Raw genomic sequence first — 17,243 nt, forward strand, 5'->3', positions numbered from 1 at the left:
CAAGTCCACAAGAGCCAAAATATGACCTTGAGTATATCCCATCTGAATTTAGAGACCATCTGAAGAATAGATTTGACGCATTGCACACTAGTGACCGAAGACCAGACGAGTTGTGGAATGACATCAAGGACATCATCCATGAAGAAAGCAAGAGGCCACTGAAAAGACAGGAAAGAAAGAAAAGACCAAGATGGATGTCAGAGGAGACTCTGAAACTTGCTCTTGAGCATCGAGCAGCTAAAGCAAAAGGAAGAATTGATGAAGTAAAAGAACTGAACAGAAGATTTCAGAGGGCCTCTAGAGAAGACAAAGTATTATAATGACATGTGCAAAGAGCTGGAAATGGAAAACCAAAGGGAAGAACACGCTCGGTGTTTCTCAAGCTGAAAGAACTGAAGAAAAAATTCAAGTCTTGAGTTGCAATAGTGAGGGATTCCATGGGAAAAATATTAAATGACGCAGGAAGCATCAAAAGAAGATGGAAGGAATACACAGAGTCATTATACCAAAAAGAATTAGTCGATATTCAACCATTTCAAGAGGTGGCATATGATCAGGAACCGATGGTACTGAAGGAAGAAGTCCAAGCTGCTCTGAAGGCACTGGTGAAAAACAAGTCTCCAGGAATTGATGGAATATCAATTGAGATGTTTCAACAAACAGATGCAGTGCTGGAGGTGCTGACTCGTCTGTGCCAAGAAATATGGAAGACAGCTTCTGAAATATGGAAGACAGCTTCCTGGCCAACTGACTGGAAGAGATCCATATTTATGCCTATTCCCAAGAAAGGTGATCCAACTGAATGTGGAAATTATAGAACAATATCATTAATATCACATGCAAGCAAAATTTTGCTGAAGATCATTCAAAAATGGCTGCAGCAGTATACTGACAGGGAACTGCCAGAAATTCAGGCCGGTTTCAGAAGAGAACATGGAACCAGGGATATCATTGCTGATGTCAGATGGATCCTGGCTGAAAGCAGAGAATACCAGAAGGATGTTCACCTGTGTTTTATTGACTATGCAAAGGCATTCGACCGTGTGGATCATAACAAACTATGGATAACACTGTGAAGAATGGGAATTCCAAAACACTTAATTGTGCTCATGAGGAACCTTTACATAGATCAAGAGGCAGTTTTTCGGACAGAACAAGGGGATACTGATTGGTTTAAAGTCAGGAAATGTGTGCATCAGGGTTGTATTCTTTCACCATACCTATTTAATCTGTATGCTGAATAATCCGAGAAGCTGGACTATATGAAGAAGAACGCGGCATCAGGATTGGAGGAAGACTCATTAACAACCTTTGATATATAGATGACAGAACCTTCCTTGCTCAAAGTGAAGAGGACTTGAAGTACTTACTGATGAAGATCAAAGACCACAGCCTTCAGTACGGGTGACACCTCAACATAAAGAAAACAAAAATCCTCACAAATGGACCAATGAGCAACATCATGATAAATGGAGAAAAAATTGAAGTTGTCAAGGATTTCATTTTAGTTGGCTCCACAATCAACAGCAGTCAAGAAATCAAAAGATGCATTGCGTTGGGTAAATCTGCTGCAAAGGACCTCTTCAAAGTGTTGAAGAGCAAAGATGTCACCCTGAAGACTAAGGTGCGCCTGACCCAAGCCATGGTATTTTTAATCGCATCATATGCATGTGAAAGCTGAACAATGAATAATGAATAAGGAAGACTAAAGAAGAGTTGATGCCTTTGAATTGTGTTGTTGGCAAAGAATATTGAATATACCACGGACTGCCAAAAGAACGAGCAAATCTGTCCTGGAAGAAGTGCGGCTAGAATGCCCCTTAGAGGCAAGGATGGTGAGACTGCATCTTACATACTTTGGACATGTTGTCAGGGGGGATCAGTCCCTGGAGAAGGACATCATGCTTGGCAGAGTACAGGGTGAGCGGAAAAGAGGAAGACCCTCAAGGAGGTGGATTGACACAGTGGCTTCAACAACGAGCTCAAGCATAACAAGGATTGTAAGGATGGCTCAGGACCAGGCAGCGTTTCGTTCTGTTGTGCATAGGGTCGCCATGAGTCGGAACCGACTCGATGGCACCTAACAACAACAACATGAGTCAGAATTGATTTGATGGCAGCAGGTTTGGTTTTTGGTTTTTGGTTTTTGGAATATAAGTATTGCATTTTTTGAAATTTGTGATTGCCTGTATTTTTAAGAATCTCATCAAAAAACACTACCTCCCCCATTACTGGATGCTTTACTCACTGATATAGATGATTGAATGTATGGGAAAGATTCAAAACAAGTATTTTAGTAGAAAAATAAGTTAAGGCATATAAATATGGTGTATTTCCCAATTTTGGAGAATTTTATATTAAAAGCAAAATTTCCAGTGAAATGAACTTAGGAATCTTTGCACTGCCAAATAATTCTACTTATTTTTTTTCTAAGAGGACTTATGGGAAATTGTCTTATTTGCAAGAATTCAGTTGATCCTCAACCCTTCAAAACCAAAAGAAATACATGTACTATGTATTTGAGAGCTTGAAATAGTTTTAAAAAGATAAAGCCAGTTACCATTAAGTTGATTGTGACGCATGGAGACCCCACGCGTGTCAGAGTACAACTGTGCTCCTTAGGGTTTTCAATGGCTGATTTTTCCTAAGTAGATCACCAAGTCTTTCTTCCCCGGTGCCTCTGTGTGGACTCAAACCCCCAACCTTTTGGCTAGTAGCTGAGGATAGTGTATTAACCACTTGTACCACCAGGGACTCCTTTAAAAATTTAGTTACTAGCTAACATTTTACAGGAATGTAACAATCATTGTGATCAGTAGAAAGGAAAAGTTCAATCTGAAGCTTATTGAAACAGGGATATAGCAGAGTGAATATTTTAGTGAAAAAAAAAAAAAAAGGGATTAACAACCAAGTTAACAGATGGAAAATGAAAGTGGTCCAGAGGTTGAGATTGATGCTTCCATGGGTGGTTCAAGGTGAATAGGACCTGACCTAAAATAACATTTGTGCAGCTGTGCCACGTGTGTGGTTCTGTAAAAATGGTGTGGGGGCGGAGTCTGATCTTCTCTAATATCACCAGGGGGAACGGGAATCAAGATCAACAGCTGAAGGCTGATTCCTGTGGGGCAGAGGTCAGACATGCCTCCTTTCGCCGCCATCTTTACCAATTCTGACACCAGCTGTCCCTTCCACGGCACTCTATTTCTCTGCCGGATTTGATTATTCACCGCAATGGCACACAGAACTCATAGACAATGCTCATGATTATGGGGTTTATTAGGGAAGTAACAAGTTACAATTCAAGTTCAGAAATGCTCAGGATACAGTTTTTCCATCAGGATAGCTTCTTCCCAGGCATGCTGGCAGGCACGCCTCCCCCCTGGCCCTCGGCCTCTGCCCTGCTCAGACAAGTGTTACAAAGCTCTTTTAGCTCTGCCAACAAGTGCCTGGAGACACCCCAATCTGCCAGCAAGCCTCCTGCCCAAAGGCACTCAGCTTTCTCGTTCAGTGGGCCGGGAAGCCAGCCCCTGCTGCTGGTCTCTCCTGTTGCCATTTCTCTGCCGCTGCTTCTTGCCGTCTTCAGTGTTACAGCTCTCTCTCTCTCAGTCTCTTGGTTCCAGGAGCTTCTCAGCACAGGGATTCCAGGTCCAAAGGATGCATTCCACACTAGAATGTTCTTACTTGGTGGTGGTGGGATCTTCTCCTTTCCCACCTCTGTGCTGGCTCAGTTCAGTTGCAGCAGGATGGCAATACTGACTAATCCCCTTGATGGGGCCACAGTTACCCTAGTTTCGTAGCCCCACCCAATCACTTGCATGGGAGTTGCAAGATCATGGCGAGAAAGCCTACACCAAAGCAATCCATCTCACCGCAGGTACAGTGTGACCTTCCCTCAGGGAATGCAGGTTGGTTTAAGACGAGTTCCCTTCCTTCAGGGAACTCACAGTGTAACTGGAAGATAAAGGCATAGAATTGAGAAGAAAATAAATGATACAAGACATCCTATGAATGATGCCACAAAGAAGAGAGAAAATTAATAACTTTTTGACTTCCTTCCAGGCAATCCCCAGGGCCTCTGAATTAAAAGATGACAACTCTAAAATGTATTTATAATTCTTTATAAGGCATTAAATAAAGCTAAAGTTCTTTGCAACCTGATTTGTTTAGGATTTTCCTGGATTTCTTGGTTTATTAATGTGAAATGTGAATCTATTCTGCAAAATATGTAGAAGCTAAATGACAAGTTAGGATATGAAAGAAGATAGCAAAGCTATATAATAGAAATAAATTGAAGCCTGTTCTGTTTTGTTTTTGGCTATTCTGTGCCACGTATGAAAGAGTAAAACAGCTACAATGAGACCCTAGCAGTTCTCCCCCTTTAAAAAACAAAACAAAACCCATTGCCATTGAGTCGATTAGGACTCATAGTGACCCTATACGACAGAGTAGAACTGCCCCATGGGGTTTTCTAGGATGTAATCTCTACAGGAGCAGACTGCCATATATTTCTCCCATGGAGCAGCTGATGGATTTGAACCACCCACCTTTCAGTTAGCAGCCAAGTGCATAATCACTGCACCACCAGGGCTCCAAAAATTAGCTTAATGGTGTATTTTTTAAATATATATATATATATTCCTTTTAATGAATGCACACAGATTATGTGGTGGTCTATTTGAATAATTTTTCTTGAGTGAGAATGTGGAAGTTTAAATCTTTTTATGTTAACAGTGTTATTGGGGTACAGTTGACCCCAAATGACCTACATGTATTTAGTGTGTAATTTGATACATTTTGAATATGCATATCTCTGTGAAATCACAATCAACATAGTGAACATATCCACCCCAAACCTTCCTTGTGCCTCTTTATGCCCCCTCGCTGCTGCCCCTCACCCCCCCGACCAGGCAATCTTTGATCTGCTTTCTGTGTTATAGTTTAGTTTGCATTTGATGGGATTATATATAAATGGGATTATATAATAAAAACATACTCTTATTTGGCTTCTTTCAATCAGCATAATTATTTTCAGACCCATCCATGTTTTGTACGTCAGTACCCCCAAAAAACCCAAACCCATTGTCGGTGACTCGACCGCGACTCACAGAGACCCTACGGGACAGAGTAGAAGAGCCCCATGCGGTTTCCAAGGAGAGGCTGATAGATTTGAACTGCCCACCTTTTGGTTAGCAGCCGTAGCTCTTAACCACTGCACCACCAGGGCTCCTGTGTATCAATAGTTTATTCCTTTTTATTGTGGAGTAGTATTTCATTGTATGGCTGTACCACAGTTTGTTTCTCCATCCACCTGTCTGTGGGCATTTGGGTTGTTCCCAGTATTTGGTTATTACAAATAAGGTTGATATGAACATTTATTTGTGTACAAATCTTTGTTTAGACCTATGCATTTTGTTGTTGTTGTTGTTTCCTCTTGGGTAAATACCTAGGAATGAAGTGCCTGGATCATCTGATAGGTTTATACTTAACTTTATAAGAAACTGCCAAGCCATTTACCAGGTGGTTGTTCCACTTTATGTTCTCAGTGTCAGATTTTGAATTCCACGTGTATAGTGAGAGGCATTGAAGCGAATGGTAGAGTTTGTGGAAATCAGGTCTTAGTATGTTTGGGTGTGTGCATCTCTAAATCCATAATAAGTAAGAGGGCAATGGAATTCACTTTTCACGGTCCATTCTCTTAAAACACAGACTCTTACCTGCTTTGAAATTACCATATGCAATAAATATCCTGTGGCAGACTCCGAATTTTCACATGAATGTGTTGTTAATGTTTGTCTTGTGTTTCATATGTATTGACAGAGTTAGGCAAAAGCTGGGTTAATGTCTGTGTCAAGAAAAAGCCATTAAAAATGTAATACTTGGGGCTATCTTTGAAATTTCTAAATTTTGTCATTTTGAAACTAGATCTAAAGTCTCCTGCCTCCATTACTATTTTCTAGGAAAGAATTACGAGTGGGCTTGACTTTTACCAGTTTCTAACTGGGTTTTATAACCCGACCAACCCAATGCCATTGAGTTGCTTCCGAAGGCTCACTTAGTATATGTCTATTGAGTGTTTTACTCTACTGAGTCATAGCATTTTATTTCAACTTACAGATAAATTATCCTTTACATTGGAAATGTGATAATGCACTTACCTATGAAGGAGCTTAACTTCCTTCACTATCACATACACTTAGGTCCTAGTGAGCTTTGATCATTGTATTAAGAACCTTCTTAGGAACATTGGTTCATTCATTCAATGGATAGACGTTTGTCGCTGTATGCCGGGCATGTGCCAGACTATTCTTGGTCTGTCTTTGTAGCACTCTGGGCACAGTGTGTTGCACAGAGGAGCCAGTCCACAAATACTTGTTCCTTAATAGATGAATTAATCTCAGCATTAATTCAATACCCCTCACCGTAATAGGTCTGAAATCTCACCTACTGGCTTGAACCTACAACCTTATCGATAGCCACAGCTTAAGACCCCATTTCTTTTTTTTTTAAGATCCTGTTGCTCAGACAACAGGTTTTCTCCTTGCCTGCTTGCATCCTGTCGCCAAGGCAACAGGACGTAGTTGGAAGGCTGATGTTAGTGATGTCAAAGATGGCTGTGGCTCACAACTTCTTTGATAAATTGGCATATGCAGAATCGTATATGAGAGTGTGTGCCTGACTCTAGTTTTTGTATATAAAGCTGATTGTGGATGTTGTGACCATCCAGCATCAGAGATAGGAGCCGAAAGACCCTTATAGCAGTTCTTGCTTACTCTTAACTGTGGCTATTCTCCCCCACCCCTTTTCCATAAGCTGTGTCTAATTTGGAAACCCTGGTGGCATAGTGGTTAAGTGCTGTGGCTGCTAAGCAAAAGGTCAGAAGTTCAAATCCACCAGGTACTCCTTGGAAACTCTATGGGGCAGTTCTACTGTGTCCTATAGGGTCACTATGAGTCAGAATCGACTCGATGGCAGCAGGTTTTGGTTTGGTGTCTAATTTTACTTAAATTGAGTAAATACTGCTCAATCACGACTTAGAAGAATCAATCTGGCCTATTTACCAATGTCACAATACAGCAGTCATACAAAAAAAAAATTGTTATCATCAGTGCCTACTTTATTACTTCTCTGTGATAGTTCTGAACTTCCCTGGCTTATTCCTTGCTTGTTTCTAGTCATTATTGGGATGTGAGTGGACAGCCACAGGAACATCATACCACTTTCCTGCAGTAATACCAACTCCATTAACATTACAGATAAAAGACAAGCCCTTAATAATTATGAAAACGCAACCACACATAATGTCGCTTATTCACACAGGGCATGTATATAAATAATATCACTGCCTTAAAAAGGCTTTTGGCTGTAAAATGCTGGTTAACTTAGATGGTGTGGTTGCAGTAGCATGAGAAGGCATTATCTCAATATGGTAAGCCAAGCCTCTTTTTTCAGAAGGCTAAATATTTCTTTGTACCAACATCAAATGCTATTGGCCAACTTTTCACAATTGAATCAAATCATGTGATTTACGTCCAGTGCCTGTGAACATATCTCCTTGGTGCCAAGATATATTTAAAGGAATTCTTCTAGAGGAAAAAAATCTAGAGTTTTATCTCCTTCATGACCAGGACACCTCTGACGAAGTAATTATCCGAATAATTCACCCAGTGCTTGAATTAATTCAGTGAAAGATAAATTCAAAACATTACAAAGCCAGTTACCTCCATTCTCATCTGACCTGTTAGTGCTTTTGGCGGGAAGTTGTAGGCTAACACTCGTTTTCAGCACTTCACTTTCTCTCTTGACTTATGAATTCTAGATGAGGTCACAGCAGATCCAAAGGGAGTTGGAAGCGATAACCTGTTAGAATCCTTCCACCCTTCTGTTTCTTGGAAATTCTGTTTCCGTCAGCTGGAAGTATCGTTGGTCAGTGCCCTTTTTGAAACTTTCAGAGGACACAAGCTTCATCATGTTAACTCTTTCTACCAGAAAATATGTCTGAAAGTTTCTTTTGTAAGACATTTCTTTGTATTTTTCCTGCTTGTTCAATTATCGGAAGACCATCCTCTGCAGCTGTAATGTTGTGTTGGACATAAACACTCAGTATGATTCTATCTAAAGGCAGAATTCCTCCAGGATCTGCATAATTTAAATCTTTTGTCCCTCTGTGGACCAACAATTGTCTAGTTAAAAGCTGTCTCTTATAGTCACAATGAGTCTGTTTTATTTTGATATTTCAGATGACTATATTTTCGTGTGATTAGAGATGTAATTTCTGGAGAGAATAGCAGTATTTCTGCTATACCTATGTGATCTTGAAAGTTCCAAGTCTCTAGCGACGGTCTCCTTTCACCCCTTCATCTTCAATGCCTAGTATTGAACATATAAGCCAAAAAAAAAAAAAAAAAGCCAAACGCATTGCAGTCGAGTTGGTTCCAACTCATAGCGACCTTGTAGGACACAGTAGAGCTGCCCCAAATGGGTTTCCAAGGAGTGACTGGTGGGTTTGAACTACCGATCTTTTGGTTAGCAGCTGTAGCTCTTAACCACTACACCACGAGAATTTCCACTGAATATATATATATATATATATATTTTTTTATAGTAGGCACTTAATAAATGTTTGTTGAATGAATGAACGAGTGAATGTGGTGGTTATATTTAAGTACTCCCTGGAGTTTATTAAAGAGGAATTTAGAATTATAAAAAGGAGTAACCAGGTTGGCAGCAACTCAGAATTTTCTGGGTGATCTATTTCATATACGCCAACATAATTAGTACATACTGTACGTAATGCTTTTTAATACATAAAAACGTTTGAAATTTTGGATTCTTTAGGACAACTGGAATAGTCATCTAGTGATCATCAGTTTGCCCAGGGTGCCCATAAATGTATTAATAAAAAGTTTTCCATGAGTTGTATTTTAATTTTCCTTTTTAGATAGTAGGGTCCATCAGAAATTGCAAGTTTAGCAGCCTCGGGCATGACTGTTAACCTTGGTGGTAATGTTGTGTGTATGAAGGCAGTGATCAATGCCTCCCAAAGAAGAATCTGGAATGTATGTCAAATATGGTAGCCACTGGCCACATATGGCTGTTGGGCTGTTGAAATGAGGCTAACATGACTGAAGAACTGAATTTTAAATTTTCATTTGATGTTAATCCAAATGTAAAACTTCAGTGTACGATAGCTTGTGAATGTATTGGTTACATATTGAAATGGTAACATTTTGGATATACTGGGTTAATAAACTAGATTAAGATTAATTTCAGTTTTTTCTTTTTTTAAAAAAAAATCTGGCTACCAGAACATTTAGAATTATGTTTGTGACTTGCATTGTATCTCTCTTGGACAGCGTGGGACTATTCTAGAAGGTTCTGGGACAAGGTTGTTCAGAAAGCATTTTCTGGAGCTGTCATGTGTGAAAGAATATGAGTTGCCAGTACAGATGCTTTGCTCCTCAGCTCAGCCTGAGGCTTTGTCACCCAGGCATAGGCGCTGCTGTGATCATGCCCTTCTTTGAACTCACTGAGGGAAGAGGGGATCCTCCTTTTTCTTTCTTTAAACATGTCCTTTACTCCAGGGCTAGCAAGAGTATATAAACCGTGCAAAACGTGAGTCTCATTTACTTTTGAAGGCTCTGTAAACTTGGCTGGGAAGGGGACAGGAAATAAAAAAGGATCTGAGAGGGCTGGCTTATGAGACACAAGGGAGAGAGGAAAAAGAAGAAACTCACAGCTGGATGCAGAGATTTTGGTATAAAGTTCTAGTCCTTAACTCGGCCAATTTTACTGTGTTTAATAACTTAGGTATGTGTTGCATGTATGCAATGAAAATTCTATGATTGAAAAATGGAAGAATTGAGGCAAGAGAATTATCAACTATTTTTATTTGTATTTGGATCCCTGTAGTCACTCTTAACCAATAAAATTGTAGCATGTGCCTTATACATAGTAGGTGTACTATATATTTTTGTTGGATTGCCTTAGATTGAAGTGCAGTTCTTATAATTTGCCAGGGCACAGATATTTGCTCTTTCATTTCAGAAAACAATTAAGAAATGGGTTCCAGTTTTTAGTAGATGAAACAAGGTAGAAGGTTATTTCTTGATGTCCCTGATGTGATTGGAGGACGGAAGGTGCGGAGACCAATTTGCAAAATGATCAGGCAATTTAGAATTTTAGGGAAAGGCAAACAAGGGATATTGGCAACACTGGGAACTTCAGAACAATTGAAACTCTCTGAAATGTAAAAATCATCTCATTTCATTGAGAGAGTTAGAGTTTTTGTTAAAGACTGCAGGAACAAAGCATGGAAAAACACTGTACTTAAAATTTTAAATGTTATTTATTATTATTATTTTTTTTTAAGTTAAACATAGAAGGAAACAACAACAACAAAAAGGAAGCCCTCCAGATGATTCTTATGCCCACTTGAGTTAAAAAACACTGGTCTATAAATGAGCGCCTAGAAAGCAGGGATTGGTTTATTCAGTTCTAAGCCCTGAGCCCTGAGCAGACACCAGTACTGAAAATTTATCGTCCGTCTTAGAATTCGAGTCCCATTACAAAACTCAAACCCACATGAAGAACTTCAGTACTGAATCAGCTCAGGGAAAAGCTTTTCACTAGCTCTTAAATGGATGCTCCTACCCTCGCCAATGATGTCCTTCCCTTCTGGGTGCAGTCAAGTCCCAACTCGAAGTCCCCTCCTCTGGGAAGCCTTCGGAAGCAATTCCCAAACAAGGTGAATTGCATGCTCTGTTGTGCCCCAAGGGTTCAGCCTTTCATTTTGACCAGCATACCATGGTGGTATATGGATTAGTATAGAAACAGCTCCTCCATAGACATGTGCCATCCATTATGGTCACCATTAACCACATGTGGCTATTGAGCACTTCCAATGGTGCTAGTGTGAATTGAGACATGCTATAAGTATAAAATCCACACTGAGTTTTTAAACTTAGGAAGTCATTGTGAGTCAGAATTGACTCAGTGGCACCCAGCAACAACAATAACAGTAGGAGTAAAAGAAAGTAAAATGTCTCATTCACAATTTTTAGATTGGTTCCATGTTGAAATGATAATATTTTAGATCTATTGAGTTCAATGAGTATTTTATTAAGATAAAAATGTTATTTCTTTTTGAATATAAAACAGTATTTTTATTTTCAGTGTAATAAGAAAATCATTCGGGGCACTAAGAGTGAGGCTTTTCAGTCATACTTAGAGCTTATAAATGATTGTGATGGGACAAGTTTCTCCCATTTTCCAGTAGACTATCAGTTCTATCTTGGAATAAAAAAAAAAAAATTTTTTTTTTTTTAATGTGTTTCTTTCCTTCTCTATTAAACTCTTGAGGGCACCTCTTTTTTTTTTTTATTTAAATAATGTTTATTGTTGCTTTATGCTGTGAAGTTTTTTGTGTGTGTGTGCTTTAGGTGAAACTTTGCAGAGCTAATTAGTTTCTTATTCAACAGTTTATGCACAAATTGTTTTGCAACATTGGTTGCAATCCCTGCAATGTGTCAACGCTCTCCTCTTCCACACCCCAATTCCCCGTTTCCATCTGTCCGTTTTTCCTGCCCTTTCCTGCTTTCTCGTCTTTGTTTTTGAGCAGGTGTTGCCCTTTTGGTCTTGTATACATGACTGAACTAAGAAGGACATCCCGCACATGTGTTATTGTTTGTTTTATAGACCTGTTTAATCTTTGGCTGAAGGGTGAACTTCAGGAATGGCTTCAATTTTGAATTAAAAGGGTGTCCCGGGGCCATAGTTTCAGGGGTTCTTCCAGTCTCTGGAATACCAATAAGCCTGGTCTTTTGTGTGTGTGTGTGTGAATTTGAATTTTGTTTTACATTTTTCACCTGCTCTGTCTAGGACCCTCTGTTGTGATCCTGTCAGAGAAGTTGGTGCTGGGAGCTAGGTACCATCTAGTTCTTCTGGGCTCAGGCTGATGGAGGCTGTGGTACTTGTGATCCCTTAGTCCTTTGGACTAGTATTTCACTTGTATCCTTGGTTTTCTTCATTCTCCTTTGCTCCAGACAGGATGGGACCAGTGGAGTATCTTAGACGTCCGCTCACAAGGTTTTAAGACCCCAGAAGCTACTTCTTGAGAGCAAATAACCTTTATTTTTATAATGTAGAACGCAACAGAGTGTAGGCTCTTGGTAAATGTTTGTCAAATCCAAGTTTTATAAGTTTTTCTAATGGCCTCTAATTCTGCTTTCAGGGACTTCACTGGTGGGATAGGATCAAGACCAAGACCAGGTAACTTAGTACTGGCAGCAATAAAATCACACATACCTCACTGATGTTCGAAGTAATTTACGTTACAGTTTCATACTTTTCCCCCTTTTATTTCTTCAGCTTTGCTGCCTTTTGACCTGCTTCTGAAAGCGCCCCCCCTCATGCTCAGGGCCCACGTTAAGGAGCTAGAGACTGATTTAGTGACAGGGTGGCAGTCCTGTAGCCCTCCCGCTGTGATTCTTCGCAATCTCAAAGATCATGGTAGTACTTATTAGATCACATTGATGTCCAGCGCACCATGGGCGAACACAGAACTATAGTTGGGCCTGAAATGTCTGAATGATGCTTGGGAGGTAATTTTAATACAAACAGCAGGAGAATTCTGTTTTGTTTGTCCACCACTATAAGTCTGGCAATTTGACGGTTTCAAAATGCTCTGTGTTCCCTTATTTGATTGAAATATTATAGGTTCCTTTTCTAAAGTTTGCATTTCTGCCTCAGTGGGAATGTTAACCAGTTGAGCTATTGATGCTTAATTTAAAGTGCGTCTCTACCAACAAAAAATAGTCACTGTGTTTTTCATAGATATTTCTGTAACCTCTACAGTCGTGTGTTAAGACAGTAAAGCGTATCTTTTTTCTGTCTCCTTTACTCTGACACGGATGGATCTTTCTAGCTATTTCCATATGTATTTGATTAAAATATTATATCACATTGTTTCACTAATAATTTAAAAACTATAGATTCTTAAAACAGATTTTATAGTCATGGTTTGGAAAGAAGAGAATCTGTTCAAAAGCAATAGTAAAATTATTAGATAATCCTGAACATTTCAGAAAAAAATTTAATGAATGATTGTGATTTTAATATGAGTGTTTTTAAACATAAGTGCGAATGCCTTTTGTGCATAGAGTTCTATTTTTCTACTTTGTTTAATTTGGAATTATTGTTTCATAATTGACGGGGAGGGGAGATTTGTCAAAATCTGGGTCTGCCCCCAGGAGTATATCTAGTGTGTGATATTAATGTTGTTTTTTACTTTGGCACCCTTAATTCACATTCTTTTGTAGAGTTAGCACATATAGTGAGCATAGGCCATATGAATTGATTTCCTGTAATATTAGTCCATGTCTCCACCTTTATTAAATTTGCTTTGAATGAGTTATTGACAGTTTTGGGCCATTTGTACAATTAGCAGAGAGGAAAAAAAAGATGATTTTGTTATTATGTTGTCTAAAATTGTTGTACTGACCATGTTCTACTATTGTTATTTTGGCATAAGGTAAGTTCATAATATAATTATGAAGTTAAAATGACTATTGCTTGATTTTTTTATAACAGCAAAGGCAACACACATATATTAAGCACATAGCAGTTCTGTTGTAATTCAGTAGGAATTATTTTTCCTAAAGGACCTGTTGACTTAGTCCAGTTGCAGGCTTGCCTTTGTGTCAGGGAATTGTTTGGATCTCTGGACCTTTAAGCAAACTAGCTATAGTACAGCACAGTTTACAAGTAATATATCCCTTAGATCAACAGTTTGTTATACCATCTAACTTAAAGAATTTACTGACTCATAAACATCTGTGAAATTTGAAATAGAGTATGGTATAGCATTTTAAGTGTTGTCAGCGAACGGTCAAGTTTATCCATAAAAGGAGTAATTATTTCTTCTAATCTTGTAGTAGAAATTACTGGTAATATTGTGTTAATGCATATGAGAAGTTTGTGTTCTCATCTATGGGCTAGTCTACTTTTGAGTAAAAAAAATAGATCTTTGTTTTTCTCCTTTATATACAAAGTTGGTTTTCTGCATATCATAAAAGTCTCGCTTTTTAAAGTATTGCATGGAAATTTGGGCCATTGCTTACTTTATCAGGTCACGAACAACTAGTACTGTCCCCGTTCACTTAGGTCACCTCATCTGCAAGCCATACTTTGTTCCAGGTGTTTCCTCTGTATCTCTAGCTTCACTAAGTATAAAAAGGCAACATCAGCACAGCTCTCCAACACTAGGGAAGCAAGTTAGGGCCGGAGCGTCATAGGATACTATTGGTTCGGTCAGTTGTGAGTTATACCTTAAGTATTTTTTACTAACAATAGGTAAAGCACTGAAATTTCTGAATGATTTATTAAAGAAATAAACAGATTAGATGAGTGTATTTTCATTTACTTAACACTTGATTTTGTTTTCTTGGATGGAAAGGAACGTGCTGGAAACCAGTAGCATAACCAATAGCTACCGCCCTGCAGTGCCTATATGTTCTGAAAAAAATTGGCTGGGAAGGGAGAATTTTGTCAAGACCTGGGTAGGCCCCCAGGAGTATATCTAGTATGTGAACATCATATGCCAGTTATTATGGCAGAACAAAGCGTGAGGACTATTGTTTTAGAGTGTCACGTGACTGTTTTATAATATGATTTCATCTGTGGTACTCTGAAAATATGGACTTTCAGATTCATGTTGTGGTGCTACAGCAGTATTGAGTGGCATCTCCAAACAAATAATCATGAAAATATTTTAGGTTTATTAAATGTTTCCTTGTTTTACCTTTTAATACTGAATTTTGGAAATGATTTATTTTATAAAAAAAAAAAAATTTTTTTCTTTGAGTTAAATAATAGATTGCAGTTCTCTACCAACAGAGATGAAAATTTAAGCATTCCTATGTTGCATGGATGAAAAATATTAAGTAACATGGAATGAATGAATGAATAAATATTTTTAACAGATTAACTGTTTTGCCTCTATTTCCCCAACATTAGTCACTGTGATGACCATCACACAAATGTGGCCGGATCTGATACCATCTGTACTGCTCTTGCCCTAATATTTTTCTTTAAATCAACTCACGTTTTCAACTGCAATTTATTTAAAGGGAAAGTTTGTATCATTGCTATAAATGGAAAACCAGTATAATATTGCTTGCCATAAATAGATGATAATTACAAAAATAAATATAAAAGCAAGATAATATTATTAAATTCTAAGAAGATACTGTCTGCTCGTCATGTGTTTGTTGTAAAAGAATGTTAGTTAATGTTTAAAAGATGGTGAAGACATATTTGTACCACACTGAAACTACCCTTGATGCAGTCATCATACCGGCCCTACTTACTATGGAGCCCTGGTGGCACAGTGGTTAAGAGCTAAAACTGCTAACCAAAAGGTCGGCAGTTTGAATCCACCAGCTGCTCCTTGGAAACCCTATGGGGCAGCTCTGCTCTGTCCTATAGGATTTCTATAAATTGGAATAGACTCAACGGCAATGGGCAGGGCTACTTACTATGTAAAATTATTCTGTATAAATATCCCATACCCAATGAAGCTCAGTTCTTTAAAAATAATTGATTGGTTCTGTTGTCTATAGAGTCAAATCAAATTAGTCAGAGAACTGGATATTATTATTTCGAATGGGAAAAATAAGTCTAGGGTCATTTGCAGATAAAAAAAGAAATAGTCCTTTCCTTTAGAGGCAGGGGAGATGGTGTATATTTATGAAAATTAAATCATACCAAAACTTAATACAGGAAATGTTTTATCAAGTATTTGGGGTACACGTTAATGTTATTGGTCAAGTATTTTAAATGTTTTATAATGCACATGTAATATCAACTGAGAATATGGCCTGACTTGACTGGACTTACACTGACATTTGCTTAAGTGAACAAACACTTAAATACAAGCTCCCTTGCTCAGTTTTCCATTTAGACCGCATCTGACACCGAGGCACTGAGCTGACGTATGGGAATTCTTAAGGTCTGTGTTGTGAATAGAAACAGTCACGTCATGATAACTGGGCTCTTAATTATGTTTTCTTACTAGATGACTGAGAGTCTATTTTTATACTTGCCTTTTGTTCATAAAGGTCAGATCTAAATAAAGTAGTCCACGTTTCATCCAAATATTCCCGAGAGCATGGCCAATATTCTCCTTGTGCTTATTACGAGCAACCTTCTATAGTTTACTTTCAAGTAGTGATTGACTTTATGTACTTAATTTTCACAACAGTCCGAGTGATTTTGAATACTTGCCTGCTCTGATTTTATTTACTTAGCAGATTTTAATCAAAGCTTCTGTCATACTAGCCTGTACTATTCAATTTGGCATATAATACTTTCCTGCGTTGTGTGTTGGGATTTGGAGTGTATTAGTTATATTTCCCAACCAGACTGTAAGCTTCTTCAGTAAAGCTGAAGGCAAGACCTCTGCAGGGCAAGCTGTCTCTCTCTGTCAGCTAACCTTCTTAGGGGGACGGGGAAGATTGGCCTGCTCTTCCAGCATCTCCGGGCCTCGAGACTTAGGGAACTCCACAGAGCCTCCCTGCCTCTGACGCCCCATGAAGCTACATCTACTGGCCCATCCCCCCCCATGCCATAGTGGAGCAGGGAGCATCTGTGTGGCTGCTGCCGCCCAGAGTTCCCCATGGCAATGAGCACAGATCCTTACGCTCTTCAATCAGACTTTGTCCAAAGTGAGCTGGAGTTTGGGCATCTTCTCAGACACTCTTCTTTTCTACATCTTGTCTTGCTCCCTCCTCGGAAAAGCTATACCTAGAAGGAACAGGAAGAAGAGTTTGTTCAGCAAGAGCTCTTCCAAATCTTTCTCCTTAGACCATTGCTTTCTAAAGTCCAGGAATTTCCTCCCTCTGCTCTCTGGTTCCTCTTTGCTGCCCCATCTTGGGGGCAATCCTGGCCTCACAGCTGCTGCTTGACCGAGGTAGCTCATGGGATCAGAAGGAAGTCTGGGGAATACTACAGCAGTAAATTCCTCACACAGCACCCTGCCATGTGTACTGTGTAGGCCTTCTCAGGAACTTTGAATCCAAATATCTGGTTATGTTTTATATTCTGAGGTGGCAGTTTTGGAATTCGGGGAAGCCCCAGCCCTTGCACACCTGAGCAGGCTGTGAGGAGCATTACATAAAACTGATTCTGCCAGAATTCAAAAGTAAAGGGCTTCGAAACAGCCTTGCTTCTTTGGCCTTAAAGCAGCT

The 17,243-nt window shown here is 39.0% G+C and overlaps 1 protein-coding gene across 12 annotated transcripts in view; it reads left to right on the forward strand.

The window, feature by feature from the left end:
- Positions 1 to 17,243, forward strand: part of NEK10 (NIMA related kinase 10) — a 243,915-nt gene that overhangs the window by 192,905 nt on the left and 33,767 nt on the right. For 10 of the 12 annotated variants that reach the window (XM_049870748.1, XM_049870753.1, XM_049870754.1 and 7 more), the window contains one exon: positions 12,230 to 12,267. In XM_049870748.1, coding sequence (XP_049726705.1) covers positions 12,230 to 12,267 — 38 coding nt within the window. Of the gene's footprint in view, positions 1 to 12,229; positions 12,508 to 17,243 lie in introns of those variants that run through there. The other 2 variants (XM_049870764.1, XM_049870759.1) reach the window with 2 other exon arrangements.

Source organism: Elephas maximus, chromosome 27, assembly GCF_024166365.1.
Source record: "Elephas maximus indicus isolate mEleMax1 chromosome 27, mEleMax1 primary haplotype, whole genome shotgun sequence".
NCBI lineage: Eukaryota > Metazoa > Chordata > Mammalia > Proboscidea > Elephantidae > Elephas > Elephas maximus.